At 46.6% G+C, this 24,140-nt stretch overlaps 2 protein-coding genes across 3 annotated transcripts; both read right to left on the bottom strand.

The window, feature by feature from the left end:
- Positions 1 to 12,769: 12,769 nt before the first annotated feature.
- Positions 12,770 to 13,963, bottom strand: LOC123111143 (protein FAF-like, chloroplastic). 2 transcript variants are annotated; one of them, XM_044531832.1, is made up of 2 exons: positions 13,856 to 13,963; positions 12,770 to 13,733 (listed from the first exon to the last, which is right to left on the bottom strand). In XM_044531832.1, the coding sequence occupies exon 2, from the start codon at positions 13,681 to 13,683 to the stop codon at positions 12,940 to 12,942; it is 744 nt and encodes a 247-aa protein (XP_044387767.1). In that variant the 5' UTR covers positions 13,684 to 13,733; positions 13,856 to 13,963; the 3' UTR covers positions 12,770 to 12,939. The 2 variants fall into 2 exon arrangements, with proteins under 2 accessions (XP_044387767.1, XP_044387768.1); XM_044531833.1 differs by having other exon boundaries at positions 12,770 to 13,719; positions 13,856 to 13,962.
- A 3,591-nt stretch (positions 13,964 to 17,554) lies between these two features.
- LOC123111142 (rho GTPase-activating protein 4) lies at positions 17,555 to 21,993 on the bottom strand. Its single transcript, XM_044531831.1, has 5 exons — positions 21,009 to 21,993; positions 19,341 to 19,461; positions 19,122 to 19,241; positions 18,487 to 18,717; positions 17,555 to 18,386 (listed from the first exon to the last, which is right to left on the bottom strand). Exons 1-5 carry the CDS (start codon positions 21,410 to 21,412, stop codon positions 17,814 to 17,816), a joined length of 1,449 nt encoding a protein of 482 aa, XP_044387766.1. The 5' UTR covers positions 21,413 to 21,993; the 3' UTR covers positions 17,555 to 17,813.
- Positions 21,994 to 24,140: the final 2,147 nt, after the last annotated feature.

The following is a 24,140-nucleotide window of genomic DNA, read 5'->3' as shown; positions in this document are numbered from 1 at the left end:
TCTCTCCTCCACCTAGACATAAATCTGATGTGGCGTCTCTTATAGCCCTGAAAGCTTGTAGCCCACTTCTCTTCTCCCCCCTCTCCTATATCCTCCACTTAGACATAAATCTGATGTGGCATCTCTTATAGCCTGCCTATGTCAATCTATTGTACTTGTTGTAAGTTCGTGAGGGCGCTCGCCCTAGATTTCTGCCTGCCCGATAATCGATTCCCCTACTCGTGTGCACCGTCTCGGCCATTTTCTCGTGCATCGTGCGAGGCTTGGTCGCTCTGCCTCTGTGCTTCGACCCTTGCCAAGCTACTTCTTAGATGGTTAAGTGTTTGTCTGCAACTAGAGACAAGAAGCAAAGCAAATTATCAATGACATAATTTATGAATGATCGTAAAGGGGCAAAAACAAATCGCTTAGATGAGCTATCTAAAGGATGTTTTTCATGAATTGTCTGCAAGTGATTACGTTCATATTGCGTTTGTGTTTGACTTGTACTAACTAACACCACACAATGATGATCGTTGGCCATGTGTTTCTTTAGCTAAACAATCAGAACTAGGCCCTCCCACCCAGAACCGCACGAGCAGGGAAACCAGGCGAGCCAACCAGACGATTGACGGGGCAGGGAACAGTGCAATCAATGAGCACGTGCAGTGTACACGCCAGTTGGCCAGTCCACAATGTTCAAATCCCAGACAGACATGGCAAAACATACCATCTGGTGTGTCATAGCGGTAAAAGGCCGGGTAGATATCCCAAAACACGTTGTCCGGCCAGACCGCGGCACTCAAGACCCGACTGGAGCCTAGAAGTGAAGCGACTTATGAACAACATTTTGTTTCGAATCATCATCAAAGGGTGAAATCATCTTATGCAAGCGAGAACCTAGGTGTGCCATTTGAAAGATGTTTTTAACACACAATCTACAAGTTGCTACGTTTGTATTTTGTTTATATTTGCCTTGTAGAATGCAATTGATGGGGCACAGAACAGTGCGATGAGTAAGCACATGCAGTGTATAGTCCTTTATGAACCATATGAAAGCACGACATTAACCTATGTGATGGCGGGCTATTTTTGCGTGCCGGGCAGAAAATGACCGAACCACCATAGACCCACCTATGCACGAGTTGGGTAGGTGACAAGGAAGCAAACCATTCCAGACAAACTGACTCCGAGCCGGGTACACCACCATCCGGCCCATGGGTAGAATATCTGGACAAGGTCCTGACAGGGTGTCCCCACCACAAAATGCACTTGTCGACAATGACAGCCTTGTGGCACTGCCTCATTTTACCTCGCTATGCACCACTACTCTGCCCCTTATATAGAAACAAATGATGCTTGTATGGTTCGTATGTATTCTATCGTTTCTACAGTCAAGGTCGTAGTGATGTCATTAGTTTTTTGCGCCAAGGGTGTAACAGATCGGCCAAGAAGCCAAGCAACTTGATGAAAAACTTATGTTATGAATAATCTGCAAGGGGCGCAACCGAGAACCATTTGAATGATTTTCATGAATTGTCTACAAGTTCCTGACCAGACCGTAGTGGTCAAAGGCAGGGCGGACATCCGAAAACACACCTTCCAAAAAAGGAAGCAAGGACCCCATGCCAAGCCGGCATGTCACACAAGGATATAACCCATTACCATAGGCAACAGATTTGTCTGGATCATCATGTGCTATAATACAGTAGAGTAGTACAAACGTAGGAAGTACATTCTCCAAGTTGCATCTATATTCCGAGCAGACCGATCCTCAGAAAAATGTCTCAAGAAATAAAGTAAAATGGAAATGAAAAAGACAAAGCTATTTATCATCACAGAAGTGAACACTCCCGTGATGATAAATGTATTATTGTCATGGAACAATTCTACGACAACATAGATATGACTATCTTGATTCTGTCATAAAATCATCACGGATGTACATGCATGACAGAAAATGTGACTTACTATGACAAACACATATTATCACGGAAGTGTTTTTTTAGTGAATGGAGAAATATAATTCTTCTTTAAGATGGGAAAGGACAGATGGGCAGTCATCACAATGGGTTGGACTAAAGTTGTGCGCGTTTTTGGCATGAAGGAGGTACAATAGCAACATTCCGCTTCTTCACCTATACAAACAATCAGAATGTTTTTTGTCTTTCTTTTTACCATCTTTAATGCTATAGTGGTTCTTGTTTTAATTTGGTGCCTTCTGTAATGCTTGAACATATGGTACCGTGATATGAATTATGCAACGATGGTTGAAGTTACGTAAATTGTGTATGTATCATGGATATGAATATGTGGTTGCGTACTTTCAAATTCAAATCTGAAGAATGTTCAATTTGTAGGGATTAAATTATAGGGAAAACCCCAGTTGTGCTAGTCATTATGATGCACACTGTCATACAAAGTAAATGTGTGTGATGAGCCGGTACAACACAGACGTTTCCTATCTCCAAACATCGATTAACACCTAGAGTGCATATATTTCATTGTCTCCAAACGTGTGTGATGATATATGCATCGAAAATACACGTTATTAAAGAGCGTGTGTGATAGACTCACTTATCCTACACGCCAAGCTCATACAAAACGCTTGTAACAAGTATAGCACAAAACATATTTTCCTATTAGTAAACAAGTGTAGTATGTAGCGCATCGCAGATGGCACACAAGAGTATAGTGTGCGTGTGATAGGGAGAGCGGATCAATAGCTCCCGAGCTTAGCTACTCCTGCGCATGAACGGTAAAATAAAAATATACTAGAAAGGATATGTATCCGTGCGTGAAGTCCGTGCCAATTTTCAGCTCGTTTGGCATCTGAGAAACTCCCAGAAAAAATTAGGGTATGCGAGAAAGTTTATCGTTCCCGCATGGAGCAATTTTTTTTCTAAGAGCTACTCATATGTCCGAACGAGCTGAAAATTGGCATGAACCTCATGCACTCAAACATATTTTATGCAAAAAATACTGATATGGGGTTGCCCGATCTTCATGGAGGATCTGCTTGAGGAACGAATCAACACTACCTGAAGGGTATGAAGGAAACTGATGTAGGGTAGAACCCTAGACGCCCGATCTTTCACGTTTGAAGGGAATCCTACCACGATGAACACGGGGAAGAACGGAGAGAAATCACAAGGGGAAACACTCAAGAACAATTCCAATCACACATCCACTAGACAATCAAACACACAAGATCCACAAGGTACATGAACATCAAAGGGAAAGATACAGGGTAAGGTTCATCTCCAAGAGGAGGTCTTGATGGGGTCCGCCCGTGAGGGGGTCTTGATGATATATCCCGCGGGATCTTCTCACATGGAGGTCTTGAACTCCATGGGAGTGGTAGTCTCTCTCTCTCTCTCTCTCTCGAGAAGAGTAGTAGGAGCAAAGCTCACATACAAATGAGCTATCACTTTGCTAGCCCTAGAAAGGATGAGGGGGAGGTCTATTTATAGTCTAAGCCTCGAAGGGGTAAGTGGGAAGGGATACAAGGCCAAAGGCCCACGGTTGCGCATAGGCAGTTACCGGATGTCCGGTGGGTACCGGTCGTCCGGTGGCTCGTGGGAGACCGGTCGTCCGTTGGTCGCCAGACGTCCGCTAAATCCGTTCTGTTGAAGAGGCACCGGACGTTCGGTATCTTCGGACTTCCGTTAATATTACCGGTCGTCCGGTGTGGGCCGGACATCCGCTAGCTGGGAGGTATTGTAGCTGATGTTGGTTGTAGCTTCAGGCGTCGGACGTCCGCTGGGTGGCCGATCGTCCGCTCGTTGTAGCTTCTTCGGCAGCTCTTCTTCTTGCGTCTTCGTTTCCACGCTTCCCTCGCGGATGGTGTAGTTATACCTTGGCGCTTGCACTCCTCCTCGTCGTTCGTGAAGCTCCGGTAATATCTATGCATGCACATGAGAGGAATGTCAAGTAGTATATCATCCTTGAAGGGGTCAAGTGAACACATGTAAAGGAGGGGATTCACCTTTGTGTATGCGAAGTAGATGTCGCACGTGTCACTTGACAAATGGACTCTTTATATGGTGATGCCAGTAGGATGCTCCACATCATCCCATCCCCCTTGGAAAAGATCCGACCACGGATCGAAAGCCAAATCACCATGGGAAAGAGATGGTGTTGCCGTGTTGAACCGGTCGATCACCAAGCACTCATCATCTTGAAGCTCGAAATAGGCACTCTCCAATGTCGCACCATCTAGTGATTCCTTCAAAAGGAGCAAATAGAACAAACACTTGGAAAAACAAATGTGGTTAGCGTTAGTGAAAAACCAAGCATTCAAGAGGTGATTCACCAAACAAGTGTTGTGATCAAGCATAGCATAGGGTGTGACAAAGGATTGTGACATGGCATGTAAGCATATCAATCGAGCACAAGCAAAGATATGACGGGGACAAGTATGCAAATGTTAGGTAGTGATGCAAATATGTGTGAGAATAGAATAAGCATCTACCTCAAGTTCATAGCAAGCATTCGCAAAGCGCTCAATGAAAGGTCTATGGTAGGAATAGGAATCATTCACAACACCAAATAAAATGAAGTGTCTAAACACATGGGTCAAGTGCAAGACAATCCAAGCATAATGTGCATAGGGTGTAGTGAATATAGTGTGGCACTCAACACAATAGAAAGAGCAATTGTTCATCATGTGTGAGGCAATCAAGTCAAGCATGTGACAAGCAATGGGACATGGCATATGTGAAGAAGTGATATTGTTGCAACCAAACATATGATAGGAGCAAGTAATCCAAGAATGGATGCAACACACAAGGTATATATGCCATGAAGCACGGAAATGTGGCAATCATGGGTGAAAGCAATATCTCGAACATGCGTGCAAATGGTGCAAGCAACACATGAAGTATGATCCACAATATCCAAGCTCAAGAAGGATGTCACCTTGAAAGCGTGTCCTTGTGCATTCTTCACAATGCCGAAGTGGTAGGGAATGTGGTGTAGAAGTGAGTCGTGGTAGAATATATGATGCTCGCTCTCAAGAGCTCGAATGGTCAACTCACGTGAAGTGGAAGTCGACACGAAGTCCAAGTATCTTACACATGTGCACAACAAAACAAAGAACGTATGCGCATGGTAGATAAACACATCATCCATCATGATGGTTCTCTTCTTTTGCACATAACCATTAGAAGAACAAGTGCATGAATAATATGATCCAACAATGGCTATATTCATGGCACTATGTATATAGTGCAAAGAAGTAAAACAAGCATGATTCACAAGAAATATGTCAAAATCTCCAATTATACGCGAGAATGCTATGGGGGCAATCTCATTAGGATGACATGTTCTTATACCATGCAACAATATAACTTCTTCACATATGGATGACTAAAAGCATTGTTGCACTCAATACATGTCAAATCATCTAGCATGAGAGAAGCAACATATGGAGATATATGACAAGAATATAGTCAAAAAAGATATATGACAAGAAGCAATAACGATCATGTGCAAAGCATGGTAATGGTTGTCATCAACCGCATGAAATGAGCAAGTATGAATCATGGGTGATGCAACATGAGCAAGCATAGAGATCAAATCGTGCAAACTAGTAGTGCGAAGATGCAACATACTAGAAGAAATCATGGCAATCATGTCATGTGAGAAAATAATTGGCATAGGCAATGCACATGACATATCGCAAGCACGAACACAAAGCAAGATCATGGTATCATCATAGGCATGGGGCACAAAGCAAACATGGCAATAACAAGTGATATCTCCACCAAGCTTGCAAATACACATACAAGTACTAGAACCAATCATCATGTGTAAAGCAAAGCATGGGTCACAAATGCATGGCAAAGATATAGTAATGAGCATATCATGCAAAGTGAACATGGCAAGATGGTCATATAATATGTAATAGACAACAACCCATAGCCAAGTGAGGGCCATGTAGAAGAAATGCGTGAAGTTTTCGCGCAATGGGGACGGTGGTAAGGATAATCCATGGTATCCCAAGTCATCGTTGCTCTCTAGAGCTCGTTTTGTCAACTCATGGGACTGAGAGGTTGACAAGTATTCATGGGTACCTACACAAAAGAGACACAAACCAAAAAATTGTGCGCGTGGTAAATGTACACATCATCCATCATGATGTGTATATGCACATTAGAGTTAGCACAAGATAAGCATTGCTCAAAGAAATTTGATGCATGGTATAAGAACATGTCATCCATCATGAAAGAATAGTTATTATGTATGACACGATGGGGACACAAATTGAGAATGCAAGTACATGGCACATGAATAGCATGTTTTTCCATGGGGAGCATATGATGCACACAACTATTGGGATCATGCAATGGGTGGGATGGATCAAAAATCTCCTAACGTGTATGAGGAAACTATGGGGGTCTCCTCATGAGCAATAGCGGAAATATCATATGGAGAAAATGGACAACATCCAAAACAATGCATATCCGAAGGTAGGTGGTCATGGCATGGCATATGAGATAAATGATGCAAAGGGAGCATATCAATATCATCACAAGAAAAAAAAATGCCAATAACCATGGGCTTGTCATCTATGCCATATGTGCAAATTGGGTTCATTTTAATGGCATATGCATAGTCACTATGAAGAGATTGCAAATAAGACATATGGTAGATCTCATGCATAGCATATGACAAGTCAAGCGGATTATCAAACATGATGTGACCTAAAGAATTGTCACAAGAAATCCTATGTAACATGGCATCACAACTAATAGACTCCACATGAGAATCATCATATTCATCATAAATGGGCAAATCATCGCATGGTGAAATCATACTAGCATGAAGCATGGTACTAGGTGGATCAACATCATGCAAGCAATCAATGTCAAGAATGTACACTAGTGGGACTAGAGCATCACCGTCACCTTTGTTACCTTTGTCATTCCACTCATGTGGTGTAGGTGAGGTGGGAAAGACCAAATGGTGGTCATCTTCATCCTGATGGAACCATGTGGGGGGTGCATCATATTCCACCATGGGCATCATGTTGTCCAAAGGGAGGACGAAGTCATCGAGGATCGGCGCGTCATCATAAATGGGACCTAACACCAAATGAGAAGACACAATAGAGGTAGAGGTTAAGTTTTTAGAAATGCAAATGGCCTCACAAGACCTATCAACTATCACACTTTCTCTATGTGGTGGTTCACTCACTCCCTCAAAGTAGGTGCACTCAATCTCACGTATGGTGGAGTCACTCATCTCACTCAAGTGGTGGGATTGTGGCTCTCCTCACATGGGAATTGGGGCAACACATCATATATGGGGCTAGTGGTAAAGTCACTCTCACTCTCAATATGATGGGAGAAGTCACTCAAGTCATCATACGTCGTCGTGGCCGAAGGGAAAATCCCATGTTCAACCATCTCGTTGTCGTCGCCGTGGATGAAGGCCGAAGATGGCACATCATCACTCTCCTCCATGACCGAAGGGAAAATCCCATGCTTGATCATCTCGTCGCCATCGCCGTGGATGAAGGCCGAAGATGGCACATCATCACTCTCGCCTCCTAAGATGGAAACATCATCCTTGCTCGCCACCTTGTCGCTCGCCTCCAAAGCTTGGTCCTTGATGGTCTCCGTAGTCGTACTCGTCGCTGCACCGTCTCGAAAAAGAGTCATGGTAGACTCGGCACCATTAATGCCACAAAGAGGGATGGCGGTGAAGTCGAACTTGGGAGCATCATCTTGGAGCTCGTCGGGCTTTGACATCATGATGATACTAGCCTCATGCTTGTCGTAGAGCTTGGTCCCCGTGAAGTGTGCTTGGGGTGGAGAAGCCTTGGCCTTCATGAGTTCTTGTTCCGCCTTGAGAGCACCAATGTAGTAGTCATCGAGGGGCTTGTAGTTCTCGAGGATGATAGTCTTGGAGATGACGTTGTTCAATCCCATCATGAAGTGGAACTTCATCGAAATGGGTTTGTCCATGCCAGCTCGTCGCAAGGCAATCGTCATCTCCTTGAAGTACTTGTCGATGGACTTGGATCCTTGGATAGTGTTCTCCAATTGGCATCAAAGTTGTTCTGTGTAGGTTGGAGGCACGAACTCTTGCCTCATAGCTCTCTTCATCTTGGGCCAACTCATGTCATAGCTCTCCGAAGGTGTGTGAAGCTACCATGCCGATGCGTAGTCGTGGAAGTTTCTTGTGGTGCACTTCACTTGATCTTTGGGACGAACTTGATGTAGCTTGAGGTAGTCGTCCATCAAGCGCTCCCACTCGAGATACTCCTCGGGTTCTTGAGTCCCATAGAAAGGAATCTCATTGTTGGTGTCGAGGTCGTAGTAGCTCGTGGAAGTTGCGGACTTGAGCTTGGGGAGCTTATCTTGAGCGTAGTCTTGGGGTGCTTGTTGGCGAAGATGTCGTATGTCCATAGGCGAAGATGCCTTGAAGTCGCTTGGTGATGATGCCAAGGGAGATGGTGAAGTCTTTGAGCGGTTGTTAGTGTTGAGCTCTTGACCTTCACGTTCTTTTTGGTGATGGTGTCGATGCCGATGTGATCTTGCCGGAGATGGTAGCTCAGAAGCATGTGCTCTTGAGCATCTTCTTGAAGATGAGGAAGATCGCTTGTAGGACTTGATGAGGGCTTTGATCTCCTCCATTTGATCTTGCATCTTGGCATCAGAGTTGTTTTTAGTGGCATCGAACTCATCGTTGTTGTAGACCGAAGGTGAAATGCCTTGCCTATCCATCACAATACTCGAGTAGAGGTGAGTAGGAAATGAGATAAACAATACCAAGTTACCTTTTCCCAAAGTTGAGGATGTATCCCGTTCCAGTCAATGTGAATGAAAGAATAGTGGAATTGGTACCGGACTTGTTCACTCACACCTATCAAGTAAAGCTTATGGTGGAGCTCGGTGAGGATAGTGGCACAAAAATTTGATGCAAAATGTTAGCAAGAGTCAATAATGTTGAAAGAGATTCACAAATTCGCAAGTGAAACAAGTAGACCAATAGAAAAGAATGGCACACAAAAACGCACACACATATAGATAAATAGGGTCGTGCAACCAAGGAGTGAGCACAAAATATGGAATCCACGGAAAACGCTCGTGTTGCACAACTCAAGAGAGACGCTAGCACGATTGCTCAATAGGCGGATGACACTTGTGCACAACTTATAAGATGCAAAATGGATAAACTTTGTATCCCAAGTATGCTATGTATGTATGGTTCCCGGTGTTCTTCTCAAGATGAACCAGGATGATCGGATATGACAATCTTATATGCAATGTGGTATGATGCTATGGCACTTGCTTACAAGCTTCTTTGCTCTGTTTCTTTTGCTTAAAAGCTTGTTTTTTTTTGTATGGCCACTTTTGCACAATGCACTAATCAAGATAGCAATTGTGTATATGCGGGAACAAACTTGTGACACAAGATATGATACCAAGATATGCACCACAATGATATGGTATGTATGCAATGAGAGGGTGTAGACCAATGATCACTAATGTGCACAAGTAATGTTGCCGGCAATACTCAAATGGCTAGTCTCGATAGGCAAGTGACGCAAAATGGGCTAGGGGTTAACAATGCAATTGCAAGGGGAATATACAATGGTGTCGTCGAGGTTACCGTCCTTGGCGATGATGAGAGGCGGTGTTGCCGATCTCGACCCATTCCTAGTTAGCCGAAACACCCTAGGAAACGGAAAAACCGCAAACTCAAAATCTCCAAAGGTAAATGTCAAATGGTGGTAGCGGAAAGCGGTGGTGGTTTGCACTCGGCAATGCGGAAGTGGGATGATGGACTATGCAAGTCGAAGTTGAAGTTGTCGTCCCTAAGTAGCCAAAACACCTTAGGAGACACAAGCCACAACTCAAACAAGCTCAAACAAAAATTGGGTTAAGTTGGGGTGGCGAAATGTATGGTGGGCAAGCTTATGCGGAAGTGGAGGTGGTGGTTGATGAAGAAGCAACCGTACCCAAGTAGCCGAAACACCTTAGGAGACTCGAATCACTACTCAAGCAACCACTAATGTAATGGGGATCAAAATGGGTTAGGTTGCGGAAGGCTATGGTGGCTATGCGGATGATATGGTGGAGGGCCTAGGCAAACTTGCCAAATTTTGAAAAATTTGATGGAGTCAAATGATGTTTGTGGTATTTTAATGGGATAGGGGAAGTCAATAGCTTCAAAATGAGCTAAAGAACATTAAAATCGGAGTTCGAATGAATTAGTTATGGCCGAAACAAGAATCAGCCGAAGTCAATATCTACAGGTGTCGAACGTCCGCTAATGGACGGATGTCCGGTCGCCGGACGTCCGGTGGGCTCGGAAATCCGCTAATCTCATTCTGTTGGGTGGCACCGGTCGTCCGGAAGGCAGCGGTCGTCTGGTTCTTCGAGAGGGTCCGGACGTCTGGTAAACGTCGGTCGTCCGGTGGGTCTGGGTCAACGCGAGATTTGAGCTCCGAGACGCGATTTTGGGCGGAAATGGAGATTTTGGGTTCAAAATTGATGAGATTTCATGGATAAAAGATGGGGAAACATGAGGAAATACTAGATCCACTCGAAACCAAGCAAATCCATGGATCAATATCAACAAAACATCATCAAACCAACAAATCACAAAAAAATTGGGGCTATTTTTTGTGAGGATTTTTAAAATTTAGGACGAAATCAAACAAAAGAAGGCTAGAAAACGGTGGGAGGGATTCCAAATATGTAATCAACGTGGCTCATGATACCAAGATGATGTAGGGTGAACCCTAGACGCCCGATCTTTCACCTTTGGAGGGAATCCTACCAAGAACACGATGAACACGGGGAAGAACGGAGAGAAATCACAAGGGAAAACACTCAAGAACAAGTTCAATCACACATACACTAGACAATCAAACACACAAGATCCACAAGGTACATGAACAACAAAGGGAAAGATACAAGGTAAGGTTCATCTCCAAGAGGAGGTCTTGATGGGGTCCGCCCGTGAGGGGTCTTGATGATATATCCCGCAAGATCTTCTCACATGGAGGTCTTGAACTCCATGGGAGTGGTGGTCTCTCTCTCTCTCTCTCTCTCTCTCAAGAGAAGAGTAGGAGGAGCAAAGCTCACATACAAATGAGCTATCACTTTGCTAGCCCTAGAAAGGATGAGGGGGAGGTCTATTTATAGTCTAAGCCTCGAAGGAGTAAGTGGGAAGGGATACAAGGCCAAAGGCCCGCGGCTGCGCACAGGCAGTTACCGGATGTCCGGTGGGTACCGGTCGTCTGGTGGCTCATGGGAGACCGGTTGTCCGCTGGTCGCCGGACGTCCGCTAAATCCGTTCTGTTGAAGAGGCATCGGACATCCAGTATCTTCGGACTTACGTTAATATTACCGGTCGTTCGGTGTGGGCCAGACATCCGCTCGCTGGGAGGTGTTGTAGCTGATGTTGGTTGTAGCTTCAGGCGCCCGACGTCCGCTGGGTGGCCGGTCGTACGCTCGTTGTAGCTTCTTCGGCAGCTCTTCTTCTTGCGTCTTTGTTTCCACGCTTCCCTCACGGATGGCGTAGTTATACCTTGACGCTTGCACTCCTCCTCGTCTTCCGTGAAGCTCTGGTAATACCTATGCATGCACACGAGAGGAATGTCAAGTAGTATACCATCCTTGAAGGGGTCAAGTGAACACATGTAAAGGACATGATTCACCTTTGTGTATGCGAAGTAGATGTCGCACGTGTCACCTGCCAAATGAACTCTTGATATGGTGATGCCAGTAGGATGCTCTGCATTAGAAACCCTCGATCCCAGCCAACAATGATGTCGGGTAACGGATAACTAGTGTAACTTGACGAGACCGAAGCCAACTATTGCATATGCAACACCAAGAACAAATATTCGCCCAACCACACTCTGAGTTTTCAATCCACGCAACCACGCACGAAGTTGGAAGCACGAATTGGTCGCCGCCTCACCGGCTACTGTTCTAAAATCACGAAGTGAGTTTAGCCTCCCACAAGGCAAGATTACAAGAGCTAAGGAGGAAGTGAACTCTCAAAAAAGATTCTAGTCGCATCCACCTCTTGTTCTATTTGTTTGGCACGACTCTTGTTATCGGACCCAAATAGGTATTCTTTGTAGTGGCTTCATTTGAGAGCTAAGTTTTATCATGAAAAGAACATGACGAACTAGGTGAACCTGCGATGTCCTTATCAAACAGATTTTTTATTTATTTCACCACTCATCGACATCGGATGAGCTTGGGTCCAGAAATGAATATTCGACGTGATAGGCCCCTTATCATACATGTTCCTACTCGTGAACCGTCTTCGATCTTAGGTGCATCGCAAACTTTGTGCCACGGTATAGGGTGTGTGATAGGCCTATCATCACACACAATCTCCACGGACGAAACATTCAAGACGTCGGATGTATGGCAAACGGGTACCTCTAGAATCACGTGTGCGATCATCGTATATGATTGCTTTTGCCAAACTATCTGCATCCTGAAACCTTATCGCACTTATTTAGCGTGTGTGATGTACCCCTATCGCACATCATCGTGGGACGGCGTTCGTGACCGTGTGAGCAATAGGGGATTTTAACCGTAATGCGAAGACGTTAATTGCACTAGTGAAAATTCATATATACAAACTAAAGAAGGCCTAAGAAAAGAAATGAAAAACTTCAGATTTAAGGATCCGGAAAGGAAAGCATCCCTTTTTCTTAGACAAAGCATTCCTTTGTATACGTGGCCGTGCTTTTTAACTCCCACATTATAATGGCGGCATGCCATCCAACGAGCCATGATGCGCAGTAGATTCTGAATTCGTTGATGTAGTAGTACTCTCAAAAAGTCAAATTTACACCCCGATATATACGATACAATATGTGCGTCGTAGACGCAGCAAGATGATTATCCTGTGTTCTTGCATGATCCAGCCAGTGTTTCCAGTCTCGTCACAAACATCGTGTTGTCCTGTCTTGGTCTACGCGTGTGCGGTGGCGCCGGCGAACTGCAGCCTGAGCCGACCGCCCTCGCGCGACGCCCGCAGGAGCTCCTTCCCGGGGATGACAACCTCCACCAGCACGAACCTGCCGTCCGCACGGAACGACCGGAAGCACACGCTCGGCTTCCCGCCGCGCACGCTGATCGACCGTATCGGGGGCGGGAACGACGGCGGAGGCCGCTGGTTCTCCTTTTCCTCCTGGTTCGCGTCGACGACGTCCGCGTCGTCGCGTGTCTCCACCTGGCGGCGGAAAGCGGCGGCTAGCTCGTCGTCGTCATCCCTCAGCACGTCCACGGTGCTCTCGGACCCGAGCCCCTCTGTGCAGAGCAGCAGGGACGATGCCGACGGACTCTTCTTCATGGAGAAGCTCGCGCTCCTCTTCACCGTCGGCGTGGGCTTCGGCGACCTGAGGAGCGCGTCGAGAGACGAGTCGTCCTTGCTCTTCTCGGCGGCGTCGATCCACGACGAGGACGACACCGTGGTCGCGCGAACAAGAGGAGGTGAAGGCGGCGGACGCGGCGCCGGCAGGACGTTGCCCCGGGCGACGTGGTCCGGCTGCTGCTTCTCTTGGAAGTGGAGCTCACCGAAGATCTCGGTGAAGGATGTCGGGTCGACGGGCCTCTTGGGGTGGACGCGGTTCCACGCCGACAGCGCCTCCAGCAGCGTCGGGTTCTCCGGCAGAGGCTTCTCGAACAGCCTCCTCAGCCCGCCGTCCGCCGCCATGTCTATCTCCCCTGACCTTGAAATGAAATCTTTGCACTGCAAAGAGGAAGCTTAAAACGAAATCGCACTTGATCAGGATTAGTGTTTTCAGTATGAAAATTTTCAGCTAAAACGAAATTGCACTAATGCTAAGTGACCATGCATGCCATGGAGAGATGATCACTTGGCTCACCTGAGTGAACACCTGTACGGGCTGTCAATCCGGACAAGTTAAGAATTTGCAGAAGAGATTTCTATCTTCCTGTGCTCTTCTCACTTGCGAGGAACGGCGAGCACATATATAGTCAGAGAAAAGGCGAGGCCAAGAAGATACGGGCATTTCTTGTCATTTTGCAAAATAAGAAAATGAGGCATTTTCTGTGGCTATGGAATTTGGAATATTTCCTTCTTTTTACGCAAGTGGATCGATCCAACACTGCAGAGTGAGAGCAAATATGCAGGTAAAATAAGAATACGGTGCTGTAATGCTGCAGCTCACATGGGTAGATAGTGCTATGAATCTGTCTTTTGGGACCATGAAATCTGTAACTTGGCACCAGCTGCTTCTGCTTTCAGTGTGGGTGTGTGCGTGCGTGGCAGTGAGAAATTTTCAGCCAGGGATTTCAGGTGATGCCAGGACCGGTACGTCGACAACGGTGCCACCAGTGGTGGCGGTGCACTGGGACTGAGAATAACGAAAAGAGTGAAGGAAAACAATGCAGAATAGAATAAAGCTACCCGATTCTGATAGTTACGACGAGGGGACATATGGATGGATGGATGCCATATTGCCATGGCTCAGTAATGAGTGAGAGTTCAGTTCAGGCAGTTCATCTGTAGGAAAATTATTTACGTCTGCTTCTTTGAATAAAGATTATGAGGTCGGTACCCCGCAAAAAAAAAGATTGTGAGGTCGGTGACGTTGGTCCAATAAACTTTTATTTTTGGAAAGATCCAAGAAACTAGAAGGATAAAAAGTGGCTGAGATTAGAATAGAATCTGCCCTTTAAGTGAGAATCATAGGATCAACCCAAAAAAATCATATTTAAAATTCTGAAATTATTTGACAACATACCTATGTTGTATGTCTACAACTAGAAAAAATCAGTTCAAAACTCAATCAACAATTGGAGATACAAAAATGACAAATTCAATTGTGAATAGTGACAGATTTGAGGGAATGGTGTCAGCTTTGAGTGAATAGTATTTGACACTATTCACATTCGGTTTTATCTTTTTCTATAAGTGTAGGTCGGATTAGTACCTGAAACTTCTTGAGGTTGTACATCAAACATTGATGTGCAGCGAACCAACCTGTGGTTGGATGGTTAAAGGGACTGTGGTATCTCCAGCCCATCAGGATTCAAATTCTGGTGCTCGCATTTATTTCTGGATTTATTTCAGAATTTCCGGCGATGCGCATTCAGTGGGAGGAGACGTTCCCGTCGACAGTCCTCAGTCTTTCGGAGGTGCTCATAGAGGTAGGGTGTGCGTGTGCGTTCATAGGGATGAGTGTATGCGCGTGTATATGAGCACTTGCGTCTGTACTGCGTTAAAAAACCATTGATATGCATCTGCAAAAATTATAAGAATTTTTAAACTTGTTTTGTCTGTTAAAAAGTCAATCTCATGTAAAGACAGATTCGGGAGCAACTAGCGTAGGATTATTGAGCATCAGACGAAGGAGTTTCGAGACATCCAACTGGAACCAACGAAGTATGGGCTGACGCCACAGCAGCGATGGAAACCACCACCGGCTAAGTGGATTAAAATTAACATTGATGGCTCTTTCAAACCAAAAGACTGCAATGGAGGCTAGGGGGCTGTGTTCAGGGATCATGTGGGCGAGGCGATGGCATGTGCTGCTGGCTTCCTGCCAAATCTGCTGAACCCGCTACATTCGGAGATGCTAGCTGCTGAAGTTGCTCTTCATTTGGCGTCAGACTTGGGAATGGGCAGAGTCTTCTTGGAAACGAATGCTCTGCTGCTGAAGGAAGCGTTGGATGACACTAGTGTCGATCTCTCTTGCCTAGGGGTTGTAGCTGACCGTTTAAAAGCTTCCATCATGTATAATTTCATTGAATGCAAGATTATGCACTGCTCTAGGACCTATAATCAAGTAGCACACACCCTTGCGACGAAGGGCTCGCTGATGGCAGGGGAGCCAAACAGTGTAACTGATGGGTCCGACCCATGTGTATCAGTTCTAGTGGCGAGCGATTTGGCTTCGCTCACTGTTTAATGCAATTTGCATTGAATCTCAAAAAAAAATAAGATCAACTTTCCAGGAACAGTGTACGTGTACTCACCAGTTCCGGCTCCCTGACGGGTGGACCGCGACAATCGACTCACTAGTCAGGATGACGTGGGCGAAGACTAGTCAGGTATTAGCTGCCTCTGTCGGCTGTGACGGTGCGTGCGCGTTGGGAGGAGGGGGTAAAGGTCAAGACCATTACAAATTTATTTATTCATTTTATGGTTTTTTTCTTTTTTTTGAAAAAAGAGGATAACCCGGCGTCTGCATCTGGAAGATGCATACAACCATTTTTATTGATTATTTTGGAGGACCTTACAAAGTATAACAACAATATGCCTGAATCTATCATCTTGACAGCATCTACCGCTACTACTATCCCAATGATGAAGGGGTGCAAGCTGGGCCACATGCTCATACCTCTCACCTAAGCCTAACATTTAAAGCCGGAGGTCCCGACCGAGCCATCTGCCGGGTCCGGGGCTCAAACTGGTCTGACGCACTCACATGTGTCGTCGTCGCCATCTTCCACTGGTCCATCTTCAGAGCAGATTGAGGTGACAACCTTGGCAGGTCCTCTGCCATTGACGCCACCACGACGCCAAACGACGACCTCCACCTACGCGAGCCTTGGCAGGTCCTCCGCCATTGACGCCACCACGACGCCAACCGACGACCTCCACCTACGCGAGTCCATCTCCAAGCAACAAACGTAAATCCATGCTAGGAAAGGGTCGCACCACCGCTGTCGCCCGCCACCCACAAGCGTCACCCAACCCAAGGCTCCCAAAGCGGCGCCTTCAAGAAGGGAACGACGCCGTGAGCGCCGCTGCCGCCCAACAGAGTTAGGGCTTTCGCCTGGGAGACCTAGGGAAAGGTGAAGTGAGGAGATCAGTCCATACCGACGCCTCCAAAGAGGGAAACGGCACCCTTAGGCGTCGCCGTCGGCGCGGTCGCTCGTGGCCGGGCAGGGATTTCGCCCGAACTAGATCTCCGCCACCGAGCGGCCGGGCAGGGATTTGGCCCGAACTAGATCTCCGCCACCAGCAGCACCTCCTGTACAGAACCGGCGACCAAGAAGAAGCGCGGCCCGATCAGGCTGGCCCGCACGCCGAATAGGGGAGGAAGGGAGGCGCCAGATCGCGCACACCAACCGCCGCAGGCCGCCAACGATCACCGGATCACGCCACCCGCGCGGCCGGGACACTGGGTCCACCACCAGCACGACTGTTAGCCGGCCGTGCCTTCCAATGGAGTCGTCGCTCCAGATCCGGTATTCCCCACACAGGAGGAGAGCAACCGAGGCCCCGCCGCCACCATCCTTGGCGCCCCGGGCTTGCCCGGTGGCTGCCTCAGGCGGCGGCGAGGGAGAGAGGAGGGGAGGGGGTGAGGAGGAGGGGCGGCTAGGGTTGGGTGGAGGAGGCGGCTAGGTATTTTATGGTTTCTTTAACAGGGAATAAATTCCTGAACTGAACCTGTAGAACTTTTTATGGCCAAAGTATATCATCTACTTTCTAAATCAAAAGGAAGGATGATATCAGCAACCGTGTACATACTCTCTCTGAAAAGATCATAGTGGGTTACCAGTTGACCATTCCAATAACACTAAGAGTGAAAGATAGCCACCGGAATATAGAATTTCGGAGGTTTCAACAAACTTTTGTACATCGGAAAGCAACGGCCTGTGTTTAATTTACTCGAAACAGTGAGAAGTATAACTGATAAGCAAGATAGAAAAGTTAGCGTACGTGTGGAAGCAAATCAAAGAAAGGAATACAACGATCATGACCTGACAGGAAATGAAAACCACATCAAAATTCGGTCGATCCTACACGCAGGAACACACCGGGTCAGTCTTCTACGACACAAGAGAGTTGACAGTAGCATCTGAGCTCATTCATCTCCACGCTTCGATCCGTTCGACCGTGGAGTTTAACCGGCTCACGATGCTTGCACCTCGTGATTTTTTCTCGGTTGGAGGAGCGACGGCGGGTGCTCCGGACTGCCCCTTGCCCTTCCTTGTCCTCCTACTACTATTCAGGCTACGGCTCCCCTTGCCTTGCAGTGAGTTCCGTGTTGAAGCCAAGGAAATATCAGTGGTGGCTGAAGCAGCAGGCAGAGGTTGGGACCATCGACAAGAGCCCTCTGTGTTCATGAATGTCTGGCCAGAAGGTGCAGAGTCTCCTCCGGTAGGATTGGTCTCGTTAGGCTTGTCTTCGGTGCTGTGTGCAGGGCTGTTCAGAAGGGGTTCCTCGCTGAAGAAAGAAGGACGCCTTGATCCTTCCGCATGATGAGAATCAACGGCCAAGCCAGGGTTATGATGCCCGTTTTCATCAGACGGGTCCTTTTGGGGCAAAGACACATCATCCAGATTGGACTCCTCTCTATCCTTCAGGGTCTTCTCTATTAGCATCTTCAGAAAATTCATCACTTGGACTGCATACATTAGTGCAGTCAAAGGATCTGCCATCTGCATGATATGCGTCACCCGTAAGCATTCACCTAACCATATGATTATCAGAATTTAGCAGTAAACATATTGCCAGTTTGCTGCTAGGACGATTTGTCACCTGAGTCATATTTGGTGCAAAAACCATAGCAATGTTTCGAGCATTCATCTTGTTTATCTTTTCTTCTTGGACGACGTCAGCCATCAAATTAACGGCCCAGTCAAGTAAGGCCGCTTCAGCTAGTGGGAGGCATTTGGCAACCCGAGCACAATCCTCTTCAGATTGGCATTGCATCACCTGTTCAGGTGGAATAGGGTCCAGCACCCCGCTCGGCAGTTCTCTAAACCATGCCTGGAAAGGATTGGAAAGCAGATGAGATGATGACCTACCTTTTGTCATCAAATATGTCGGCAAGCAAGTAAAGTTTACTAGCTCAAGAGAATAAACAGTCAATGTCAACATAGTTGACAGCAGCCATAACTGGTTCCAAAAGCAAGATTTTATTCTGCAACAGAAGATTGCTCAACTTGTATATTTAGAATAAACAATAAACCTGTGACAATATCTTTGTGAAAAAAATCAAAGATTAGTTTCCACTCAGAAAGGACGTCTGTATTCTCCGATAGGTGTTGATATAAATTTCCACCGATGAATATAATCACAACCATTAATAACTCTCTGATTACTATACATATGCTTAGGAAACTACTGATTTCAACAGAATCACATAGCTTACATGAAAAAAAGAAGCTTACTTTTATTAGACCTGACAAACAGTGGACATCAATACCATACGGCACGATTCCGCTGTTTAACCGGTCTCTCACAAGCTCCTCCTGGCTATTCTCTGGATTTATACGAAAAATACCTTCTGCCTGCACATTACAAGCAAGATGATATTTACTTGTCAGAAAAAAGCTACAAGCACGTACAAAAAGCAAGTAATACTCAAACTCATTACTGAAAGGCCATACCCGAAGACCACCTTGTTCATAAAGACGTCTCTGCATCATCAAGAGAATTGTCGGAACACTGTTTCCTCTGGAATCATACGAACACTGCATTGATTCTGTTGAAACTCCAAAGACACTTGCACTGCATTTCAAGTTTCAATCAGCTGAAGGACAGCAACAACCAAAGTAAACAAAATGTGCTGCAAAGTTAAGGATGCAAGAATCAGATTTCAATATTTTAGACGGTTCCAAAACAATTTATAGCAACAATGGCATGAATGTAAGGATGCAAACAATTTGATTCTAATTTAGGCACTGCCTATGCTGATTTGATATTTTAGGTCTGTAACTATCTGAGAAACTATTTTCTGAAATTTAAAGGAAATTTGGCCGTTCAAGAATTTTTCCTATGGCTGAATGAGCATGACCATATGCTTCAGTTTTATTGATAAACTACCATAAATCCTCCAGTTGGACGAGCTCCTATTGGTGTTTGTGCCACATTATCTTGTATTGAAGATACTACTCTAGGTCCCGTCTTCCTATAAAGTAGAAACTGCGTATGGAGCCATTTCTTCCATTCTTTCTAGACATTCTAGAAAGACTGAACAAAAAATACTAAACAATGCACCCCTATGCACTTTCATAGCAAGCATAAGCAAATATTTAATACATAGCACAAACAGAAGAAATAAGGGAGCGTGAACTTTAAACTTATCAGGTAAGTTCATTTCCCTATTGAAAAATGCAAGTACTCCCTCCGTAAACTAATATAAGAGCGTTTAGATCACTAATAGGTAATTTCAAAATGAACTGAAGAACATTAAAATTATTTTGGTAGTTTTATGAAAGCCAAAAACGAACTGAAATAAAAGGAAGGGATGAAAATGGAATACAAGCACATCAGTAATATTTAAAGAAGCTGCCAGACCGAATGGCCACCATTAAGATTGAAAATTCTAGAACACTTGTGTTTATTTTTTCTGTCTAGCTAGCTATAGGCTTTTAGTACTAACTAGAGAAGCACCTGTGGCAATGGTTTTCTATTTACAGCAACTATGCTGATTACATTTACACCAGCCTCATTTCGAAGCAAAAATAACAGTTCATTTACAGCCTTGTTTAATGCTTATATCATGTTTTGTTTCGGTTTAATGAGGTAAGTAAGATTACATCAAGTGACATGATTGATCAATTATTAATAGAACATGGAGAGGTTGCAAAAGTAACAAGTTGTGCACATAATTGATCTACCACAGTATAAATCCGGCTACGGCTGCCCAACAAAAAGGGGCTCAAATTATAATGCACTAAAATAAAATTGAGTGGAGTAGATTGTAACGTTACGCCTGGAAACGGCAAAAAATGGGAATTAACATTCCACCTGAAAAAAGGGGATAAAATTCCCTCTCTACTAAATAAAAGCACCGTTGCAGAGAAAGAGAGAGAATCACACCAGATAAAATCAAAATATGCAAACAGCGCCATTTATTCCTTAAGACTACTACATTTGTGTAACTACCCCATTTCAAGCCAGTACGATTTAAATTCCAGGAGTTATACGAAGCAGGCGTTAAATTCAGGGAAAATATCAAATTCAGATTGGAAGTATAAACTGAACGCTCAGATGCCCTCGAATTCAGAACAAAATCACATGGTTGAATTGATGAAGAGAAGCAGAGACAAGACCTGGCACTGGGAGCGCGGCGGGGCACCTCGGGTTCGAGCTCGACGGGCAGCCCCAGGAATCCATGGAACCTATCAAAGGTGACATGCGCCACGTGCTGCACCTCCGTCGGCCACCCGATCTCCATCGCACAACCTTCGCCTTGGGGGCCCTCCTCCCTGCAACCGAGAAACGACTTCCGCAGCAACGCAAGCAGCAGCGCCAAGAAAGACCACCGCTCCTCTTCCTCCGATCCTTGTACCTCTCGCTCAGTCCGTCCTGCGGATCCTGTAGGGCTCTCTCCGCTGCCACCTCTCTGCAGCACGTCGCTGTCGGCATTGGCTAAATAGCGCAGGGAGGAGGAGGGGCTGCGGCTTGCGGGGGAAGCGAGGTTGGTCGGGCCCCGGAGAAGCGCCACCTCCGTCATTGCTTCCTCCTTTTCCCTGCCCTGCTCTGAAAATCTGGCCCTTGTGATGAGCTGTAATCCGGTGCGGCTTGGGGGCGAGCCGAGTGGGGATTTCCTGGAGTGGGCCAAATGCAGCGGCGAGGAATGATTGGGGAACTCGTGTGGTGGAGTTCTTGGTGGATCGCTCGCTATTCAGGACTTGTTTCTATGCTTGCGATTAGATGGGATCCAAATCCACGACGGAGATGCAACCAATGAATCGATTGAATTGGGGGGAACAATCGGAGCGCCGTGAATGTACGACGAAAGAAGGGATTTTTCTCAGCTCCAGACGGGGTCTTTGGCCCGGTAGAGATGCAATTTTTTTGAGCTGGGGGCGACCTAATCTAATCAGCGGGTATGTTTGGTCGAGAAAGGATGAGATTTCTGAGGAGTTGGAGTTGGATTGAAGGGAGGGGTTGGGATTGGGACCAGCTCGTCATCATTCCCCTGGTTAGTGTTCCTGCTGCCCCCTTCTTTTTAGGATGTGCACGCACGGAGGAACATGCTTCTCGCTTCTTGTTCACGCGTGCGTATTTCCTCTATGTTCAAGCCTACCATCCTCGTTTCTTCCCAAAGAAAGGTGATTTCTAAAGCATCTCCAATAAAATTAGGCCAAACTTCAACACAGCGGCCCAAGCGAACACCGATTTTATCTTTTTTTATTCGTTTGAGTCGTCAAAACGGACCGCGGACGCAGCCGGGCAGCACTATATGCCCACTGTGGAAGACGCATTTTAAACGGATAAGAAAAACGTTGACCAGGAAGTGAACTGTTGCCGGCAATGACGGAGCTACCCAGAAATTGTTGGGCGGGCCGAGGCAGCCCAACCTGAGAAGGCCCAATTTTTCATATACTCTGTAGTGTTTTGGACATGGGCTGGGCGCGCCATGGCCCATTTGGCCTTGTTGTAGCTCCGCCAATGATCGCCGGGCCACGCTTGCCGGAGTTGCCTCGAGATGTGCGCCGAGCAGGGAGGCCGCGGCCTCAAGCCCGATGCCCCGATAGACTGGCTACTATAGAGAGTAGTCGTGCACGCCCAGGTGCCAAGCCTCTGCCAGCGGGGACGACGGGGATGCACTGGATCTACGCCGTGAGCACCCACCTGCACCAGCGAGCACCTACCCCATTACGCTCGCCTCGTCGCGGCGGGGGAACACGTGCACACCGTCGCGCACCACCAAGGACGGGTGCGCACCCGTGGCCACCATCAGTCACGTCGTCCGAGACATTTCTACGCGTCGACCAGGAGGAGTTCAGGGGCATCGCCATGGACATCCAGGAGGACTGTCGGCCCAAGAACCCCCCTACTCCGGATCGTGACGGCCGTTGCATGTCGAATGGAGCGCGGCTGGCACCAATGATGGCTGGGGACAGTGTCCTCGGAGCCGAGAATGGCACAGGTCGTCTGCCAGGCGCCGCGGCTGGCCGGGTCGCATGGGCTGCCGCGGTGCCGGTTCCCCTACTCCTATTGCTCCTTCTCGCCCATGGTGCTCGTGCTGCTTGGGCGGCGTCGAACCTTGAATCCTCGGCAGGCCACGACGCCTCGTCTCCTTAGAGGCCCACGACCAGCGGAAGCGGAAATCGGGAAGGCATGCGCCTGTGGCCTCACTAGTGTGCGTGGTGGCATCCTGCACCAGTGGCCTTGTTGGTGCGCACGGTGGTGTCCTGCGCCGGTGGCCTCGCCGTTCCTGGTTGCAATCGTGGAGGGAGAGTCAGCTCATGCTCGGTCGCTGATATGTAGGACCAGGGCGGACACCAGTGGACGACGAGAGCGAAGTGAGCGCCCGTTTCTATTCGTTCGAGACCCATTTCTCGCTCAGATTGGCTCTCGGCGGATAAGAAATAGACACAAGTAACTGTTGATACCTCCTTTTATTGATTCAGTATTGGGACAGAAAAGAATATCCCGCACGTATTTCCCTAGAGGTGACCCTGGGTTATCGAACTCACGAGAGGAAGATTTCCTTTAAGCTATGGTCTCTAGCAAGCTTTTGTCAAAGTATAAAATCCAGCTTTTGACCGGATTAGCAAGCAAATAGTGATTCAAACACTTACAATAAAAAGAGGTACGGGTATGAGATCTTATGCTTACAACTTTGTATTTGCGCTGGGATCAAATAATATATTAATTTGTGCGCACCCATCGAGATGTGCTTGTCACAGATCGAAGTGGGGGATGTTTCCAAATAACATCTTGACCGGCACGAGTCCTGCATTAAGAATCAGTTGTCCTACCGCTGGCCATATCCATCGCACAGGGTTGTCTCAATGGTTAGGATAATAAAACCAGACAAGAGCTTTGGGCGTGTACAGACTACACCTCATTTATCCCCAAGGATATGATCCATGTTATCCTACTGAACCTTACTGTCACCAGTGTTCGGTATAACACTTCATGGTCTCCTTGCTCCTAGCCTCACAGGTGTTCGATCTCCATGATCCTGGGTACCTGCAGGGATAAAGACTGCGGACAAGACAAGAGACATCTTTATGGAAAAAAATTATTTCACACATACTGGACATTATGTAAAAGTCTTATTGATCCTCTCAACAAATACCTTGGGTTGCAAGGCTTATGCCTCAACCCATACCTTACCGAACTACTCACAATGGAGATCAGATCGCGGGAAGAAAGCATTTAAGAACACATCTTGAGATTGATTGATTGCAATATAGCTTACAATGGATGCCTTGTGTGATGCACGA

This window comes from Triticum aestivum, chromosome 5B, assembly GCF_018294505.1.
Source record: "Triticum aestivum cultivar Chinese Spring chromosome 5B, IWGSC CS RefSeq v2.1, whole genome shotgun sequence".
NCBI lineage: Eukaryota > Viridiplantae > Streptophyta > Magnoliopsida > Poales > Poaceae > Triticum > Triticum aestivum.
Note: the sequence above shows the minus strand (reverse complement) of the source record. Positions and strands in the feature narration are given on the sequence as shown.